Source organism: Buceros rhinoceros, unplaced genomic scaffold, assembly GCF_000710305.1.
Source record: "Buceros rhinoceros silvestris isolate BGI_N320 unplaced genomic scaffold, ASM71030v1 scaffold14453, whole genome shotgun sequence".
NCBI lineage: Eukaryota > Metazoa > Chordata > Aves > Bucerotiformes > Bucerotidae > Buceros > Buceros rhinoceros.
In genome coordinates, this window is record NW_010403150.1 from 57,529 (window position 1) to 77,075 (window position 19,547).

General features: G+C 38.5%; 1 protein-coding gene across 1 annotated transcript in view; it reads right to left on the reverse strand.

Annotated features, from left to right (window-relative positions):
- Positions 1–19,547, reverse strand: part of ZNF385D (zinc finger protein 385D) — a gene marked incomplete at its 5' end in the record, with an annotated part of 67,301 nt that overhangs the window by 313 nt on the left and 47,441 nt on the right. Inside the window, 4 exons of the mRNA XM_010132908.1 lie at positions 23–104; positions 4,055–4,156; positions 5,527–5,705; positions 7,679–7,912. Coding sequence (XP_010131210.1) covers positions 23–104; positions 4,055–4,156; positions 5,527–5,705; positions 7,679–7,912 — 597 coding nt within the window. The remainder of the gene's footprint in view (positions 1–22; positions 105–4,054; positions 4,157–5,526; positions 5,706–7,678; positions 7,913–19,547) is intronic.

Genomic DNA, 19,547 nt, shown 5'->3' on the forward strand with positions numbered 1-19,547 from the left:
AACCCCCCGCCCGCGCGCCCGCTTGTTGCTGCACCTGCCAGTGGATTTGGTAAGATTCGTGGAGCCATTGGCTTTGAAGGTTCCTTTGAAAATACTAATTTTACCTGTGGGGAAGAGAGAGAAAAAACAGAGAGACGTAATTTGTTCATATTAGCTACACGACAGGGATCTTGACTTACTTAAGATTGTAAGTGCAAAATCAAGCAAGAGAGGCCTTGCAGTGGCTACTGACTCTATGAGATGCAGACCTGTGATGGGAGATACGATCTTGCACATTGGACAAGGGTGAACAGGGTTTGGTTGGGGATGAAGTTTCAATGTTCATGCCTTTTCACTGAGACTTACAATTTAATAAGAGATTAGAAATCAGAGCAAACCTAAAAAGGGCTTGGGTAACCTGCACCAAAGTAAAGCTGCATGCACCCCGCAAGAATTAAATAAAGAATTACCCATCAATCAAAACGCCTCCATCTGGTCAGCATTATGATAAAAGACCAGCGCAGAATGAAAACATATCCTATTCCCTGATCTGACTAAGAAGGTACTTTTGTTTTTATCATGAGGATGCAAGTTCTACTGAAAAAGAAGATCTCCAGCTAGCTTATCTTTATTAGCTTCTGCCTCTAATAACAAGCAAATAAACAAAGCTTATCTTGCATGGGTAATGAAAATCTCCTATGTATTACGTGTTCAAATAGGTGATAAATTCTGTGAGTGCTGCCCTATGTCATCTTGCTCTGTCTTCAAATGTTTTTTCACTAAGATACTGTTCATTCTTACAAGGACTGTGAAAAAGCTGTAATGAAAGAAAATCTTGCCTATATCATTCAGTATGGTGCCAAGCCATGGTATTTTTGTTACCGTCACTAAAACTTCTGCTTTAAAAACTTTTAAATCATGAGTCTTGTACACTACCGAATACAATTTAGTAAACTCCTTATTTAGATATTCCAAAAGGAAAAAAAAAAACCAACAGTGAACTGAAGCTTTTCCCAGACTGATTGAAAATACTGACAGAGATCCATTATTATTTCAGAGAATTTACATTTGGTATGCATACAAATGAACATGAGCATACTCTATATAGAGTTCTGCAGATTTCAGTGGGATTTCAAGTTTCTAATGAGATACCAGGAGCCTGAATACTTTTGTTGTTCTGGTTTTATAACTCAGAGATAAGACTAGAGACTTCATCTACTGACAAAGAAAAGGTCCCATTGGCTCTCATGGAGTTTCACAGCAGATCTGTGTCCTGGCATGACCCGAAGCCCTTTGCAAAGATCATAAACCTGCATATATGGTATTGAATATACTGAATACGAATGTATGTACCATGCCGTGGTGTATCTCAGTATAGGTATGGACTTGTCTTTCAAATAATTAACTTGCACTATATCAGTCTGATACTTTCAACTCAGCAGTACCTTCATGAATGAATAATCAGAAAGTAAGGACAGGATTACTCTGGCATGACTCACTAGTGAGTTTCATCATTACACTATCACCATATTCCAAAAAAAAAAAAAAAATCTGTTGGGTAGATGGATACAGGATTTTTACAGCCAGATGGATACAGGATTTTTACTTTTTCTCATACCCACTGGCAACTCTGCTGGCCTCAGGGTCCTTTAAAGCTCTGGGAGAGATACTCAGAAGAGACTAGATTCTGTAATTCTCTTAACGGATGATATAATGGATGATAGATGCAAAATTCCTTATGGTGCCTATAAAAAGTAGTGCTCTGATCTTTTATTTGATCAGTGTTATACCCAATGATCTAAGCTGTGTTCTTCCCTTGATGAACATTTTACTTTTTCCTCTTTCTTTACATGTTTATAAATTCATTTTTTCATCCTTGTTTAGAACAGACAATAAAATAAAATAAAATAAAATTATGAGTACAAATTACAAAGAAACCCCAGCCCAAAACAACAGGGGTCTAGAATTCCTAGTGAACAATGTTTTTCATAAGAGCTATATTATTGCAGAAAGCTTGTCTATCAAAAGCCTGATAAACTGTTTCTCCCCTGTGTAGTATTTACACATGCTGGACATTTGTGGCTTGAAGAAATATCAAGTAAATCTCAGTATTACAAGATTTCTTAAACTCTGAAAAAGTTCTGTGGGAACTGTGACTGTTTATACTAAAAGGTCAGGACTATCTTGTCATTCTTGGAGGAATCAGGAACTTCTGATGAAGTTAGATAATTTTTCAGTTCATTTATCAACATGGTTCTGATTTCAAGATAGATAGCTGCAAAACTAGTAATACTTAGCATATACAGTACCTTGCACCTTCACTGCAAACCTCTCTGCAAGTAGTAATTAACACAGTTCAACATTAAGAATAAAATAGCCGTTATTTATTTAATTTTGAATGAAGTAAACCAGGAGAGAGTAAATGACTTGAAAAATTAACAAGGAGTAAAGAAAAAGTTCAGAGCTCATAAAAAAACATTTACATCCAAATTTAAATTATCACATCTTTGGTTTATTGCTGTGCCATTCTGCATTTCAAGTGACAATTCGTATTTTTCTATTACAAAAAAAAAAAGAGGACTAAAAGGAGAACTGCTCTCCACATGCAGCCTCCATTCTGCTACATATATCTGCACATTTATTGCTCACTCATTCTCTCCTTCTTAAATCCCCTTTTGCCTCTTTGCTCACCTCTGGTCTGACTTTTATATTGTGAGCAATTGGGAGTGAGGTAGCAGGAAAAGGACACGTTGCCTTTATTTGTCTATGCAGCAGCTAAAAGGCCTTGATCCTTCACTGGAGTTCTCAGAAATCACCATTACGTAAATTGGTAAATAGAGAAATGTGCACAACAACAACACTAATGTAATAGTTATTTTCATTCCCTGGGAAACAAAGCATTTCCTAAAGGACTAATAATCCTGTCAGAGAGGTTTTAGTGATTCCATATCCTATTTACCTCATTACATATTTTCTATTCCTTTCATTATAGTTTATATGTATTGGAGACCTCGGTCTTCCCGGGTGGATTGCTGAAAAAACCTGTGGGGTTATTTCCCTCCTAGTGGATTTACCAGGATGGTGCATTGCATTATCCTATAACATCTAGGAAAGCTCCTACCCAGCTGAATTGTGCATGAATATACCACTCCTGTGGGCTGCTCTAACAAGGACACTTTTTCTGTTGCCAAGAAAAGAGCTTTAGCTCAACTTAAAGAGAACAGGTTTTCACAGTAAAAAGCTCCATATTCTGCCTGCTTTACAGAAGATGGGCATGGCATAGGTGGCTCATCTCTATGAGGCCAATGAATCAATATCATCGCTCTGCCAAAACCTCCTCTAGAAGAAGACTGGACTAGATGATCCCCAAAGGCCCTTTCCAATCCCTACCACACTGTGATTCTGTGAAAACCATCTCTAAACCCTTACAAAACACTATGGCACATAAAACAATCACACAGTTTATCCGATGGAGATAAATGTCAGATGTTTTACTACCCAACCCACAATAGATCCTACAGGTTTTTTTATTCAAAAGTAAACCTTTTTCTCAGCTTTTGAAGCTAGTAAGAACTCTGTTTCAGATAGTTTATCCTGGTAGTCGAAAATGTGACTAAAACCATCTTGAAACAGAGTGAAATGAAATGAGAGATGGATTTAAAAAAAATTGTTTAAATCATTATCTGAATAATTTTCTAAATAAGGATAGAATAAAGGTTTTATAGGGTTTTATTTATTCATTTAATCACTATTGTTCTTGGTGAAAACTGGAAAAATCCCAACTGACATCTAGATGTTTGTTTTGTCTCTTGCTCTCTACTGACCTTTGAAACAAGCTTCTTTTCTGAGGTTATTCAGAGTAGCTGCAAAAATGAGGACCCACAGGTTGTAGTCAACACCCATCAAGGTATATAGAAAGACTTGTGTGGGCTTCCATGGACTCATTCAGACTCTGGTATGCTCCCATTGTTTACACTATTCCTCTCATTTTAAACATTTTTCCACTTTCACTTTCTAAAAAGCCTACTCAGGCCGGTTAAAAAAAAAAAGTAAAATTAAAAGGTGATTGGCTTACCCCTAGAGGATGTGTTCCCTTTTGGAGTTTGTTGTAAGGACTGTATTTAGGTTTAGGCGGCTTCCCAGCAGCTCTGTCTTTGTGCCTTCTACTGCTTATGTGCTGATAAAAAAGATTTGTGAGAAAAAAAAAAAAGAAAAAAAGAAGAGTGATAGTTCCTTAATAGATCATTTCCAGTTCTGCTTTACACAAGGGTTCTCCAATACTGCAGGCTGCTGCTCTCTACATCAGCATTACTATGACCAATTAGATAATGAATGGGAATAGGGTCTGTTCCAGTTTGAACGATCCTTTGTGCATCTCATATTGGGACTGTGATTTTCAACACAGTGCTCCATTCAACTGTGCTTCCACTAAAGTCAATGATTTTCTCATCTTTTTTAACACCTGCAGGACCTGAATCAGGTCAAAGACAGAAGCCTTTGAAAAATTCCTTCCTATATCTATAAAGCACCCACCAAATTAAATCCATTGCTGATAGAAAGTTTTGGAATAATATCAGCAGAGCATCTTCTCTTTTGGGCTGGTGGGGTGGTGGGGGTAAAGGGTCGCAGAAATATTTAAATCCCTAAGAAGCCTGGAGATCCTTTTAAGATTTCAGCTGAAAAATTGTTACCTGTCAAACTAAGTGACAGTGAAAAAACCCACAAAATCTGTTATCATCTCCTTCATAAGATCTATGAGATTTTATGAGAATACTTCTACATAGACTTTATCGCAATATTAAATGTAAGGGACATTTTTCAGAACTGTATTTTCACTTTGGTTTTCATCCTTCAGAGAGTTCTTGCAAAAAAGACACAAAACTGGACAATTTTTTCTTCCAGAAAGTGGAAGACAAGTATTGCCATTGTCCATTACTGAATTTATCTTCATTCTTGTAAAGCCCCTTAACAAGTATTTAATTTGAAAACACATATGGAATTAAACTAGATGTTTTTCAGCATAAAGGCTTTGTTCATCTGAAGAATGACTGAACATAACTTAATGTAATTGCAATTTAGAGGCCATGCTGCTCAGTTACAGAGTAACACTGATAAAAAAATATTACAAATTCTCTCCATCCCGCGTTTCTAAGCAGGTTATTCAGTGTTCTGTGAAAGTACTGACTGCATCCACCTCCACATCTTTGTCAAGGCAAATGATGCAGTACACTAAATGGCTTATTAAAAGGGATTATTAGCTCATGAAAATTACAGTAGTCTAAAGACAGCTGTAACATGTTGCAGCTTACAGCTTCTATAATCTTTAAGAAACATATATAATCAAGAGCTTTTGAAAAAACATACTCCGTGCAAGGGAAAATCATATCCCAAAATAAAACACACACCGTGACAGCCAAGTACAGAGGGCAAAATCTGTAAGCTCCATTTGGAGGCTGTCAGACTGACACGTGCTGATTGGCTTGGTACTTCATCATCATGAAAACAAAGAACAGCCAAGGACTCACACTCTGCAAGCTAGCTGAGTACCTGTTTCAGTTGTGTCTCAGAGTTTACGTGCACATCACATATTTCACAGTGAAATGTTTTGTTCTGAAGGCCTGTGTTTCCTTTATTCACAGGTCCTTTGCCTTTTACGCCTGCCCGAGGAAAGGCTTTTATGGTTCCACTTCCATTCCGAGCTTCCAGCATAGTTTTGTGCTTAGTCCCTGGAGACATTAGAAATGGGAAAAAGAAACAACTTTGGCAATTTGGTTGCATTCATTGTTTTATTTTCTTTTTTAAGAGAAATCATATAAACCTCAGTTTGATGCCACATGCTACCCTTGGAGTATGCCTGTGTTTTTCCATATAAGAGTCATACCAGTGTAACAGTATTTCACATCTGATATTTAATTATTAAATTGCAAAAACAAAAGCAGCCACACCAGTAAGTAGTGGCACCATCAGGTATCCTGATGTGAAGTTAAATGGGTGTGACTTTTCTCATTAACTCCTGCTGCTAATAGGACCTGAATTGTAGTTGCAAAGGAAGAGTAATTTTGCTGTTAAAGATGTAGTTGGCTTTGATTTGTAGTCCTTCTGAACGGACTGATAAAGAGTATGTATTAGGTAGCTTACACATAAATCTGTAATTAACTAATTAGTCTGGAAATCAAAAAAAGGCGAAGGTTCCTGGCAGCAACCTATGGATCTTTAATGGCCTGGACAAAACCCAAAATGTGTGAAAAATACAAATGTGAAAAAAATGTACTTGCATTTTTTATTCAAATAAGGAGTGGATAGAAAACAATAGTGTCCTGTTGCTTTACCTTTATTCAGACTGAACAATTTCTTACACTGTTGACTTCCACACAGGTAGTGTGTGAAGATATTGGACTGCTACTGTGTAGAGAATTACTATTCCACTGATAATTGTTATACACATCCACATAAACACTTTTACAAGCATGTATGTGTGTGAACACATGCAGATGATCAGCAAGAATTATCCCCAAGCAGAAACTTGGAGAGTTCTGTTTAAATATTCGGAATAATTTTTTTTTTTTTGCTCTTATTTGATCAGAAAAGTGTCTAAACTTCATAAGAAGTGAAGTAAGTTAAATGGGCACAGCTTTATGTACTTGAATTTTCACCAGTTGAAGGTCTGGCATACAGCAAACACAGCCTTCAAAAGTGATTAGGCTTCGAATGTTAACAAATTAGGCTCTTGAATACTAACAAATTATCACTTCCTTTTTAATTTAAGTGGATTCTATAGATATTGCAAAGTTACTTCTTTTTTTTTTATTATGTCATAAAACCATTGATCATTTTGCTGCAGGTGTGTCATCACTCTTTTATGTTTCAAGCCTAAGATTCTCTGCCTGTCTCTTAACTCTGTTTACCCTGCTGGCAGGTAACCCCTGACATCCAAAATCAGCAGTTTTTCCGTAGGTGTTATAGATGTTCATTGCCACCATATTAAATGCCAAGATCTTTTAACCCTGCTCACCACAAAGCCAATCAATAAGATGCTTAAGGTAGTGACTGTGAATGATGGCTCTCTACTACTGGAACTTATTGATGGCTCTCTACTACTGGAACTTATCAATGCTCTAATTACAAGAAGAGGTTTAAAAATTAAGAAGGATGGAGATAAGCAATTACCCATTCAACTGTCATGCAGCAGTTGCTATCAGTTCATGAAAACAAAGGAAAAATATATTTTTTTTAACAAATCATTAACAGACAATATGGTGATAAGAACTCTAACTCTCTTCATTGAACTCTGACTGACTGACGCTCCCTCTTTCAGCCTTAATTTGTTAGACTTCAAACAAAACTAATGGCATTCATACTCAGTTTTCTAGCCAGCACAAACGAAACTATGCAAACTCTGAACACCAAAGGTAATGAAGCATGAGCTGTCATTTAGCTCTATAAGGTTTGGAAGCCGCAAAAGCTAAAATGTAAGAAAATGGGTAACTTGCATGCAGTAAAATTCCTTTCTTCCTCCTTATGAAAGCCTCTTTGCCTGTCATTTTTATTTTTAATAGTTAATGAATTCCATGTAATTGCTACTTTTCTGCCACCTCTTTGTCCCCTGCTGCAAGAGATCTAACCTATTCAGGGGAAGATAATTGCAGAGCTCTTAGACAGAAGGGGAAAAAGGAATAAAGCAAGCACTGCTCCATCTCACCACTGTTGTGCGCCTCCAGCTGCGAGGCAGAGTTGACAGCGACTTTGCATAGTGAACAGTACAGCAGTCTTTTTGCTTTTTCTTCCTCGGTCTCAACAGAAGGGCATGTGGTGCTGCTAGTGGCTGTTGTGGGGATTTTCTCCACTTTAGAGGTGATCTCAGTTGTCATAACACTGCTCTTCCGGATTTCCACGGTTGTCGTCGTTGATATTGCTGGTGTCCCTGTGGTAGCATCTGTGGGCAAAGAGAAGAGATGGAAAGAAACAGAAAAAAAAAACGTTGTGACCTTTGGCATTTGCTTGATTGCATCCTAATGCTGTAACTGAACAGAGAGCCAGATCATGCTGGTGATGGAGTGACTAATGTTAATGAACTAAATCTGACCTTATTCTTTGTGTTTTGTGTGGTTACAAAACACAGTACTCCTGCGTATTGAAATGCCACATATTCTGTCTCCCACATTCTGCTAGCACCCAGTAAATAGAGAATGCATAAACTGAAAAGACGGGTCATTAAGACTGTACTGTACAACTGAAAGATAATCCACTAAAAGAGGTTGTGTAAATTACCATTACAATGTATGTACATGTAGCTCTTCAGATGCATAAACTACCAGAGTACTGCATAATACTTACACTGACTGAGTAGCCAAGCTGAAGTTTTAACATTCTGTAGTAATAAAACTAAAATGAAAATAATTGTGTTCTTGATTTCTGCTAAAATAAAATGTGGAATTGACACTTCACTTGATATTAACCGAAACTAATAGTAAAAGAATGAAGGTAATTATTACTACACAGCATACATTTATCCATACATTATTATTATCCATTATTGCCTACCAACAACACATACTAATAATAGTAATTAAATATATGACATTCTATATCACAAGACAAATCTACACAAACACTAATAAGTTTTCCGTTCGGCATATCAGCGGTATATTTGGAAAAAACGTAAGCATCTTATATATCTAAATCTATATTGTAAACATAGTGCTTGCATCTGAAAACTAGTGCTTTTTCTGCAGTTTTTAAATCTGAGAAAAAGAAAACACACAATGATGCTGTAGGCTGAATAATATACGCATGACATTTGACCACATTTGGTAGTTAAGTACTTATCAGGGTAGAGGACAAGCACCTAATCAGTGGAGAAGATGGTAAGTAATGGACAGGAGCGGTGGTCCAGGAACTGTTCTGCCTTTGCAGTGTGGTATTTTGTCACTTTAAGCCTACTGCTAAGTAGCAGCTTCCCCTGTAAGCAGTATCAGTTACTTTACTGAGATACTCCCAGAACTGGGTACTTTCCAACACAAAAAGCTCATTTTGGTTTCATACATCCCTTGGAGTTAGTGGTACTCTATTTGTACCATGCTTTATTCGTTGCCATCTATTAGAATAGGCAAAATAACAATTATTTGGCTTAGAGATTTTAGTATGTGCTGTGATGCGGTAGGGAGACAACTGACTGATGCCACAGAGGTGTGCTTCAGACTAATACTGTTCAAAGACTTCATTAATGAAGAACATACGTAATAACTTAGCAGACAATAGCAAACTGAGAGCAAGCACAAACACACGGAGAGAGATGATTCAAAACAATTTTAATGCACTGCAGAAGCAGTCTAGAAAATTACATGCTTTTTGGTAAAGGCAATTGCAGGAATACACACTCAGTGGGTCAGGATTAATCTGAGCTATTAAAACAGGATGAATAACAACAGCCCCAGTACTGCTTCGGCGGGAGAATTTTTTTGTTAGATTTTGGGTTATTTTCTGTGTTTGCTTGCTTGTTTTACAGAAAAATATTTCAGTAGTGGATAACAGGATGAACACAAATCTCTTATATCATCACGTTATAAAACAGGTTCCCACCATATTAAAAATGCAAAGTGAAACATTTATGAAGTATTTTTTTCTCCTTTAATCAGCACTGGAGGCCCTGTGTCCAGCCTGGGAACTGCAACATTAAAAATTAGCAATTACTTGCTTTGTTGTTAAACCAGCAGCAATACAAATGCAAACCAACAAGGGAGGAGTTGGGAGGGAGGAAGCCAAAACAAAATAAGAGGTTTAGAAAATATGGGCTGTGAATACAGAAGTGAAAGGATAAACACTGACAACATTTTTAGTATCTGTAGAAGGTAGTTAAAAATTAGAGAATAAACTCTTCTTCCTGATCCCTCTTAATAAGACAAGGACTACTAGATTACATCAAGAAAGGTTTAGATTAGACATCAGGAAATTCTTTCTAAGATTACAGCTCGTAAAGCCTGAGAATAGCCTACCTACAGACATCTGGAAATATTGCATACTGGAGGGCTTCAAATTGGCTGAAGAAATATCTGCAGGAGCAACCCAGCAATGATTCTCCTTCAGCCAGTGGCAATGTGGACCCTTCAAGCCCTGTCAATTTCTATATATTGTGTATTTTGTAACGTTTCTACATATTCTCACAGAAGGTTCTTAAAATTTGTCATTCATAAAGCCAAGAAAGTAGAGTTTGTCATGTGAATATTCTATATACTGTCAGGCATTAAAGCACATGGCAAAAATAAGGTTGCACTCAAGGTCTAACCAAAGGTTTTTTGTGGGGGTTTTTTGTTTGGTTGGTTTTGGTTGTTTTTTTTTTTATTGAGAGTGAGTCTAGAGGTGGTTATATTCTGCAGGAATTGGGGATGTCAAATAGTGGTGCAGAAGGAATGGTATTACCTTGATGTACATTCTGGTTTATTTACTATTTTTTACAGACCAACAACAATGTTTCAAAAGAAATATAATATTTTTAAATAATTAAGCCTTGTTTTGGCAAACTGATAAGTAATCAAAGACTTTGTAGATCTGTCCATAAAATTATACATTTAACTTTTCAATCCTTTCCCATTCTGTGTCAATTTTGGCTGATTTTAAAACCTGTTTCTCCATCCTGGTACTACTGTATAGTAGTAGGTCTAGCCAATGCATTTCCTGGTGAAAAGGAAGGCAGAGGGCAAATGGCACAAGGGAGAGGAAAGGAAAAGAAAAAGAAGATATTAACGTTCTGTCAGAATTGATAGCAAGGTTGGTGCTCATTCTAATCTTGCAGGAAATTAGATACGTACACTGATCATGATTACCAGCTTTGCAGTGCAAGGGTCAGTATTTTGCCCTAAGCAAAACATAGATCATAATTTCTTTATTTTCCATAGGAAAACCTGAGGCAGTGAACAACAACAACAACAAAAGCTTTAATAACTGCAGATTTTTTCTGCTTCAAAGATCTGACCTCCTGTATCTATGTTGATCTAATATTTCACTATGTAATTATTTCAAAGTTGAAAGAAAATATAATCAATTATGTTCGTCCTTTTGAGGGTATTTTGATATGCATGCGTGAAAGCAGCATAAAAATTAAAAATGGTAAATGTCATCAGCATATTCTTCAACTAAAAAAAATAGCAAGGTTCAGTGCATATATTCTGCACTGTCAAAAGCTGCCCTATACATTACATATTCCACTATTGCAAATGCATTAATGACATCAAAAAATACACAAGAAAACCATCCAAGTTCACCATGTAAAAGCCATGACAACTAAAGATGCCAAGCTGCTCCTCCTTGTATAAACTTAAGAATTATCTGCAGGAATTAAGGAGAAAACATTATAAGAGCTGTCAAGTCAGCTTACAAAGAGGAAGCTCAAATCCTCTTCTCACTGGAACTTTTAACCTAACCAGCATATGCCTCTGAATACATGACATTGTTGCTGCCTCTACACAGTTTAGTGCCCTAAATACAGCATTAAAGGTATAAGAGATTTAAAAAAAAAAAACAAACAAAACAACCCACACCAAAAAGGAGTAGGAAGGCATTTGAATTGATGCCTTGAAGAATGAATCAGCATTTCTTAACATTATATTATGACAGTGCTTTAAGAACTATTTAAATAATAAACGATCTAAAATTGAGCTAGAAATTTAGTCACAGTCAAAGGGAAGATTTGTTTCTGGTGACGCAGGCTTGCAGCACTTAGCTATTTTCGTAACAGTCGCCTGTAGCAAATATTCATTATTGCAACTGTCACTGCCTGGCTTTGGCACAAAAGCTGGTTGCTGACATTGTATGGAACTGGACTCCAGCAGCAAAAAAGGGGAACACTTAAGGATTCACAATAATCCATTTGTGTTCCTGGCAACAGGATAAAAATTAAAAATACAAAAAAAAATACACTAAAATCACTGGCAAAATCAAAGATTTATTCTAACATGAAGACAAAGCCAGATGAAAAACATTTTCTGAGAACTGACTCCTTTGGGTACTACAGATACCATAGTTCAAGTGGAAAACTCAAGTGGTCCTCCTAAGTAAGCAGGATTAGTTTTATATTCCAGTTACAAGACTCATTAATTTTCGTTAGGCTGAAGAAAGAGAAAATTACAACTCATGTTCTTCTACCGAGTATGTGAAAATCTCACTCAACACTTCCTGCTACTAAGCATAAGAATTTCTTTTCCTGAAACTAGAAATAGACCCACAGAGAGGCAAGTGCTCTGACTTCAAACAAAGCACAACTATTTATGAGTGTGTTTTTTCTTCTGCAGTCTCCACGGCATGTATTTTAAAATACCTGATTTAGCATATGCCCATGCATTCTGGTCTCATTTAAACCAAATTTTGCCTTTGACATAAAAGGATTGAGCATTTGCCCATAATGCTGTCCATGAAAAAACAAAAACAATCAATCAATCCCGCCCCCACTGCAGAAACCAATAAGCACATTGTTTCTCATGACAAACAGAACATGATATGAAACATGTCATCTTCATCATCATCACCACGGCTTGGCTTCGCGAACAAAGGTTTGGGAAGGGTTTTTCCCACGCTCACTGCAAGCGATGAGTGCACCCTTCAGGCCTGCACAGTGGATTTTTTAGGTGAGGCGCAGCGTGCGCGGAACTGGCTCCACCCTTTACACCGGAGGTTCATCTGCCAGGGCCCAGTGAGCTTGGACGGTGACAGCGACGTGCTCAGGTCGTAGGTTTGGCAAACTCGCATCAAGTAACCCATATAGGTGCTTGATATTGGCACGTTCTAAAGAGCCTTGGCATATTATTTTCCTGTCTGCTAAGAAAGAGGTCATTGGTATCCTTGGAATGCTTTAAAAATCCCATGTTCCATGTCCTCTGTGGTAATTACATTTGAAGACAAGATGTAATTTCTTTTGAAACTATAAATATGGCAGTGGAGTATATAAAAAACAAAGTACCATTCCAAAAGTAATGTTGACTGACTTTTTTTCATACTTGGCTGACTTTCTGTACTCATATGCTAAAACATAAGCATGTGTGCAAACACACTGACTGGCTCTGGCAGTTAAACAAAACACTCTGAGGAACTTTGACTCAAATGTATCAACTCCTTCTCCTTTATATGTGCAGAATACATTACTTGCATATTTTGTGGTTGGTAGATATTTGATGCACTACGATATATTGAACAGAAAATTTTTTCAGTAACATGAAAATTCCAGACTTAGATTTACATTAAAAACCTGGATTCTATCTATTTTTTATAGATATATTCTTCCCAGAATGGATTTTACTTGGAGAGTTGGAAGTATATTTTTAGAACTTAGGACCCATGTAATTGTTTTGCAAGAAGAAACTAATCATAACAGCATGGTTTAGAGATTTAAGTACCACACGTGACAGTTATTTTGGTTTAAAATATCAAAACACCTGAATGACAGTCGTGTAATTCATTCCTTTATGATAAGACCTCCTTCAGTGAAGTGACATAAAATATTGGAAGTTATTATATTTACCTGATCTTTTACAGGATGGATACTAATTAGTATGTCATAATGGAAAGGTCAAGAGCTCTGAAGTACTAAACAAAGCTGCGTATGACCAAACAGGAACAGAATTTGAAAACTTTTGAAGAGCTGCAGCTGCCTTTTCTGACCTTGTTTTTTAAAGCCAAATATTCACCCATTTTCTCTCCCTTCCCCTGTCACTGCTCTGGCTTGTCAGTCACTTTCTTGCTACAGGTCCGTGTTACTTTGCTTTGTCTAGATGCCCACTGTGATTGCTTTTGATATCCAGAAAGTGAAAGGCTGAATGTATCTAAGGTATCTCCCAAGCCTTTTCTCAAATGTGCAAAACAAGTACTACCGAGAAACTGAAGGACCGCAAACTTTCGCAGGACTAGCATGAAAGCCTCATACCAGGAATTTTCTTGATTTGTACCTGGAGAAGCAATGACCTCAGTATTTTGACCAGTCCCTGTTTTTTAACACTGAATTAAATCACATTATACACAGCAGTATACCCAGATAGCACTCAGAAACAAAGGATGAAGAAACAAGAGGCTCCACAGCACTTGGTCTTGTTTTACTATTGCCTCTACTCCATGCTTCCTGGTGACGTGCCTTGGTGGTGACCTGATGGGACGGAGACAGAAAACAGGATGCTTGCTGACTAAAGGTGTCCACAGAGAGAGCGAGAGTGGAGAGAAAGTAGCAAACTTAACATGTTTGCTCTGTGTCCTCCAGTTAAAGTCAATTCTGCTGAGTCCTAAAATTACCTTCTTCATTAATTAGCAGTACACAATTTTCTTATGAAATTATACCTCAGTTTTACTAGCAGTTCCTTTGGTTTAAAGCACAGTTCATTAATCCTGAACAGGATTAACCGCAGAGGGGTGACTGCATTCCTGTTGAGGTTGATTGAAAGAAGCTGGCAGCAACAGCAACAGCTGGGGGTGAAAGGCCTGTGGAAAGGGAAGGAGGAAGGTACGGAAATGTCATGCCACATCTGAGTTTTGAGTTCTTGGGGAAATGTGGATGACAAAAACAACTGGAAGGAAAGGAGATGATGAGGAGAAACCATCTATTTTTCAAGTTATTTTAAACAGCTCTTGGTGATGACTGGGTTTGGGCGCTGAGCTGTCCATTCTATCATATAGATTTCTCCTCTGACGGTGGAAGAAAAACGGTCTTCACTAGCTATGAGTGAAAGGGTCCCCACGCAAGGAGCTGCAGGGGGGAGAAGGGGTCACTGGCTGGAGCTAGTCTTTCCATTTAATTAATGGGACTCGTGGAGTGAAAAATTCAATTTGAAACCAGTACAAAGTGTTTGTTTAAAGGATGGAGCTCATAGTCAAGTGCAAAGAGGATTTTTGCAGGTTCTGGTCTCAGCAGCCCTGCTAAAATAACACATTTTCTATTTGAGCTTTAACTTGAAAGTTATACATAAGGCAGGGTGTTAAATTTCATTTCAACAGCTACACTTTTATTTTCCAAAATAAAATGTAATGTAAAACATTGCTTTTAAGATAAGGAATAAAACATACACATGGTGGTTTGACCACGTGTACAGAAGGAAAGCTGTATTATCCTATACATAGGTATCTCATGCTTGGCAACATCAAAGGCTACGCTGGCAAACTGACACCAGTTCTGCAGCTGCACAGGCCTCAGTATGCATCTCCCAACTTTCAAGCAAAAGAAAACAAAATCAAAACTGTATCTGCAGTTAATCTTATTGCACGAGCAGAAATTGAGCATCCATTGAGTTTACCGCCAATAAAAAACAAGAATTTGAAAACAATTCCTTAAGAGCTAAAAGCCCACTAAAGAAAAAAGTTCAGAAGATATACTACAGTAAAATTAATTTGACTTGAATATACCTTTCTGTAGCACTGAGGCCAGCATGAGCACAGCAGTCGCTATCTGCATTATTAAACTCTCTTATCCTCCAACACAGGTCAGCTGCACAGGAACTGCACGAACTCCTTGGCTTGTACTGAACTCCAGACTGCCCAGGGATATCTGGGAGATTCAGGTTCGGCCAGAAGCCATCCAGGGACAGTTACAGCAGTAGAAATGAATGGATGTTTGCATTCCATGTCCAGGAATAACCCCGGCACCGTCCGAATCACTTACGTAGCCAGCAACCCAAAACACTGTTTAAAAACAGGCCCTGCCTCACCACCAAGGTCCAGGTGATATGAATTGTGCCTAGTCAGTACCAGAGGCAGCATTTCGCCGAGGAGAATTCAAGGAGCAATTCTTATCTGCATCCCTAACAGCAATGGCTTCAAAGTATTACCTCCCTATCCAAACACCCATTAGGGCTTTAACTCAAGCCATGTACCTGGAAGAACAAATCACTGTTACCAAGGTCTGTATGTAACCAGGATTCAGCCTCTGCCTGTTACTCCTGCTGCCCTCACATGCCTACCCCCAGATGTGGTGAAAGAAGCAGCAGACAAGATGTTCTTTTTCATCTTGCGGTTTTAGCTATAGTGATGGAAGTGAGCTTTGAGAGGGCGTCTCCCATACTCCCCTTCTCTTTAACGGAGATATAGAGCAGACACAGTCCAGAATATACACTACTGGAGATAGGAATATTTTTCACAAAACAAGCAGGCTGGCAAAGCCTGTGTAAAAACTGGTATCAAAACCAATTTGCTGTGGACTCTCTTTCCCAGCAATCTGCCACCAAAACCAAAGAAGCACAGAGAAGTATTAATCACTGGCAGAAGGAGAGAAAATACATGGCTTTCATCAATCAAATGCAATAAGGAAAGAATGAGCGAGCTGCACTGCAGGTTGCACAGGATCTCCTTTTTAAGCAGGGAATTGATTTTTATTGTGTTTTAAGCGAGTTGCATGTCTTCTTTAAAACCTCCATCTAAACTTTAAGTTTCAAAACAGATTTATAGTCCTAGAACCTAGAAGTAAACTAAAATAACTAGAGCCCAATGCAGAATTTCTGAGAAGTCTGACTTCTGACCAGCCTCATAAGTGCAATACATCATGGTTTCTCCTGTCTTGCATTCAGGAATAATTAAAGCTATTGCCTTTACAGTAGTTTACTTCCTTTCCTGGAGAGCATCTGTTTTTGGCAATAAACTAATGTTGTGTCTAATATAGGAATTGTCAAAAGCTGTACAAACATCTGTTGTGCCTGTATACCTTTTTTTTTTTTTTCCAGTGGAGTGAAGGCAGGGAGAGCAGTGAGAAGGCATACATACTTTGAGACACCTGTCTTGGAGCGCACCGTGAGGGGAGCCAGAAGTCTTCTGTGGACTGAGCAGCAATGGCTTTCTTATAACCATCTGCCTTTCCATTAATAGTTGAGATACCAAATGACTACATTTTGGAGGAACAAATTTCACAAGGAATTGGGAGAATAGAACAGGAGATGGCAGTGTTATTATCCTTAATCTTTAGAGTAACTAAGATTTTTGACTTTTCTGCTATCCCATTTAGACTTTCAGTCCTTTTCAGTCCAATGCTTTTGCAAGCATTTTTTTGTTTTGCTCATTTGATACTGTTGGTAACATTTCATGAATTGACAGGCGCACCCCTAGAATAGCACCCAAGTGAGTGTCAGGGAAAGGAAATCTCTTGCAATTTCCAGAGAGACTGTGAAAAGATCTTTTACTACTCACAGATGCAGTTACTATGGCCATCTGTTTAACTTGCTCTTACATCTCCAGCAGGTTCCATCATCCAAAATAAACGTTCCTACTACTGTCTGCATCCCCTCTACTCCCTCCCTTTTCAACACACCACAAGTTACTTTGGAACAAAGGGCTTACGAAACACCCCGCGTCATCATTGCAGTTAAAGACTTTGAATGATGTTTACAGAGAGTTGCACAGAAAATCCAGACCAACCATTTCTAAATAATTTGCTATCATCATAGTTCTTGGCATGATTTACAGGTCTTGTTTTGCTTTTTCTTACCTTTTTTACATAAAATAATTATTTTGTGCAACAGTAGCAGTCTCCATTAGCTATCACGTCAGTCTTTCCTCAGCCTGCTACCAGTTGAACTATTAGTCTAATTACATTAGTTGGTAGAAGAAACATGTCAGGTAAACCATAGTGTGGTAGGATGGATGGTCACTGGAATAGGGCAAAGAGCAAGAGAATCCTGTCTGCTTCAGTAATTTAGTGAGTTCCTGTCATGGTTTAAGCCCACCCAACTGGCAACAAAGCAACCACGCAGCTGCTTGCTCACTCCTACCCCTCTCTGGTGGGATGGGGAGGAGAAAATACAACAAAAGGCTCAAAGGTCGAGGCAAAGGACAGGGAGGCCTTCCTCACCAATTATGGTCACAGGAAAAAGACAGACTCGACTTGGGGAAACAAAATCAATTTAATTTAAATAAAACCACCACCATTTCACCAACTGAATCAGAACAGACACTGATGAATACAATGGAATCTTCAATACACCTTCCCCCACCACTCCCTTCTTCCCAGGCCCAGCTCTGTAACTTCCTTCGCCCAGAGGTGCAGGGAATGGGAGTTGAGGTCAATCCCAGTCCATTCCATGTTGTTTCTGCCGCTCACTCCTCCTCAGGGGGAAAACTCTTCACAGACCTGCCCTGCTGAAACGTGGCATCTCTCCCTTAGAAGGCAGCCTCCACAAGCTTCTTCATCTAGTGTGGATCCCTTCTGTGGGAGTCAATCTTGCCGGCAATGGACTGCTCCAATGTGTGCTACCCTCAGAGTCACGGATTTCTTCAGGAGAAGTCGTCTGCTCTGGCCTGGGGTCCACCAAGGGCTGTAGATGGGATTTTTCTCCACTGTTGATCTCTAAAGCCTGCAAGGGCTCAGCCTGTGGGAGAAGGGGAATGGCTGCTCTGGCGTGCCTCTGCCCTCCTTCCTCACTGATCTCTGTATGGTTGTCTCTCCTATGTACCACTCCTCTCCAAACCAAAAGAGCTCCCAAAACAAAGTCGCCCAACATGTTCTCCTGTCTTAAGTGTGTTATTGCAGAGGCGCTGATTGGCTTGGCCTTGCCCAGAGGACTGACTTGGTGATGGGGGAGCTTCTTGAAGCCCTCTGAACAAATTTTCTCTTTGTCATGAGAGTCTGAAACAACCGGGTTTGTCTCTTCCGGTGGTGCTCTCTGGCACCATCCACACATATCCACCAGAGAAGTCATCAGTGCTGTGCTGTTCAGGATGTTTGTCTAGTCAATACCATAATTTTATAAGGGAAACTCTCCACAGGAGCAAAATGGAAGAAGTGATGCTTTTCTAGCCCAAAGCTGTTCTAGTGAATCAGATAAAGTCTTCTGCACATAGGGGAACACTGAAAATCACAAAGGTATTTCATAATGGCACCATTCATAGATACTACTCCCAGTATCAAATCCTTAGAATCAAATATATTATTTGATTTAACCAATTACACATAAACCAATGACGGGTTTGTTTTTTAGGACACAAAGCTAGCAGAACAGACCTTAATAAGGAAATGACTACTCTTAGTTCGCAGTGACAGGACAGTAGCTGCATATTAATGAAAATTAGCATCAGAATGGCAGCACAAGACTAGCTGTAGCAACCGTTTGCAGGATTTAGGATGAGGCATTTAATTCTTGCTATGCTTTGACCTTTTCTTATACATTCACTCATAAGGCTGATATTAAAGGATGATATTATCTGGAAAACTAAACGTGACATACGTTAATACTCACAGGGGCATAGTTAATTTGTTGGATGGTTTTGTCCAATAGCTGCAAGGACAAAAGTTCCGTCATGTTGAGTGTAGGTAGCTATGTTGTAAGTAATGTGATTCTTAGGCAATTAGTCATAGGCAAAGTGAGACCTACATGCTGTTCAGAAGAAATGTCATGGAGGGACATTTAAAGAAAGCAGCCCTGTGAAACAGGAGTAGGGCTGCTAATAATAGCAAACCGTTTGTGCTCGTTCTCGAATGGCCGGTCTTTTCACATTTCGTTTTCCACTAGGCAACAATATTGATGAGCATAATGACAGTTTTTTATTAATTTTGTTGGTAAACCTGAACTGTCATTCTCTACATAAGCCACATTTTCCTTTTTATGCAGTTCTTTCCC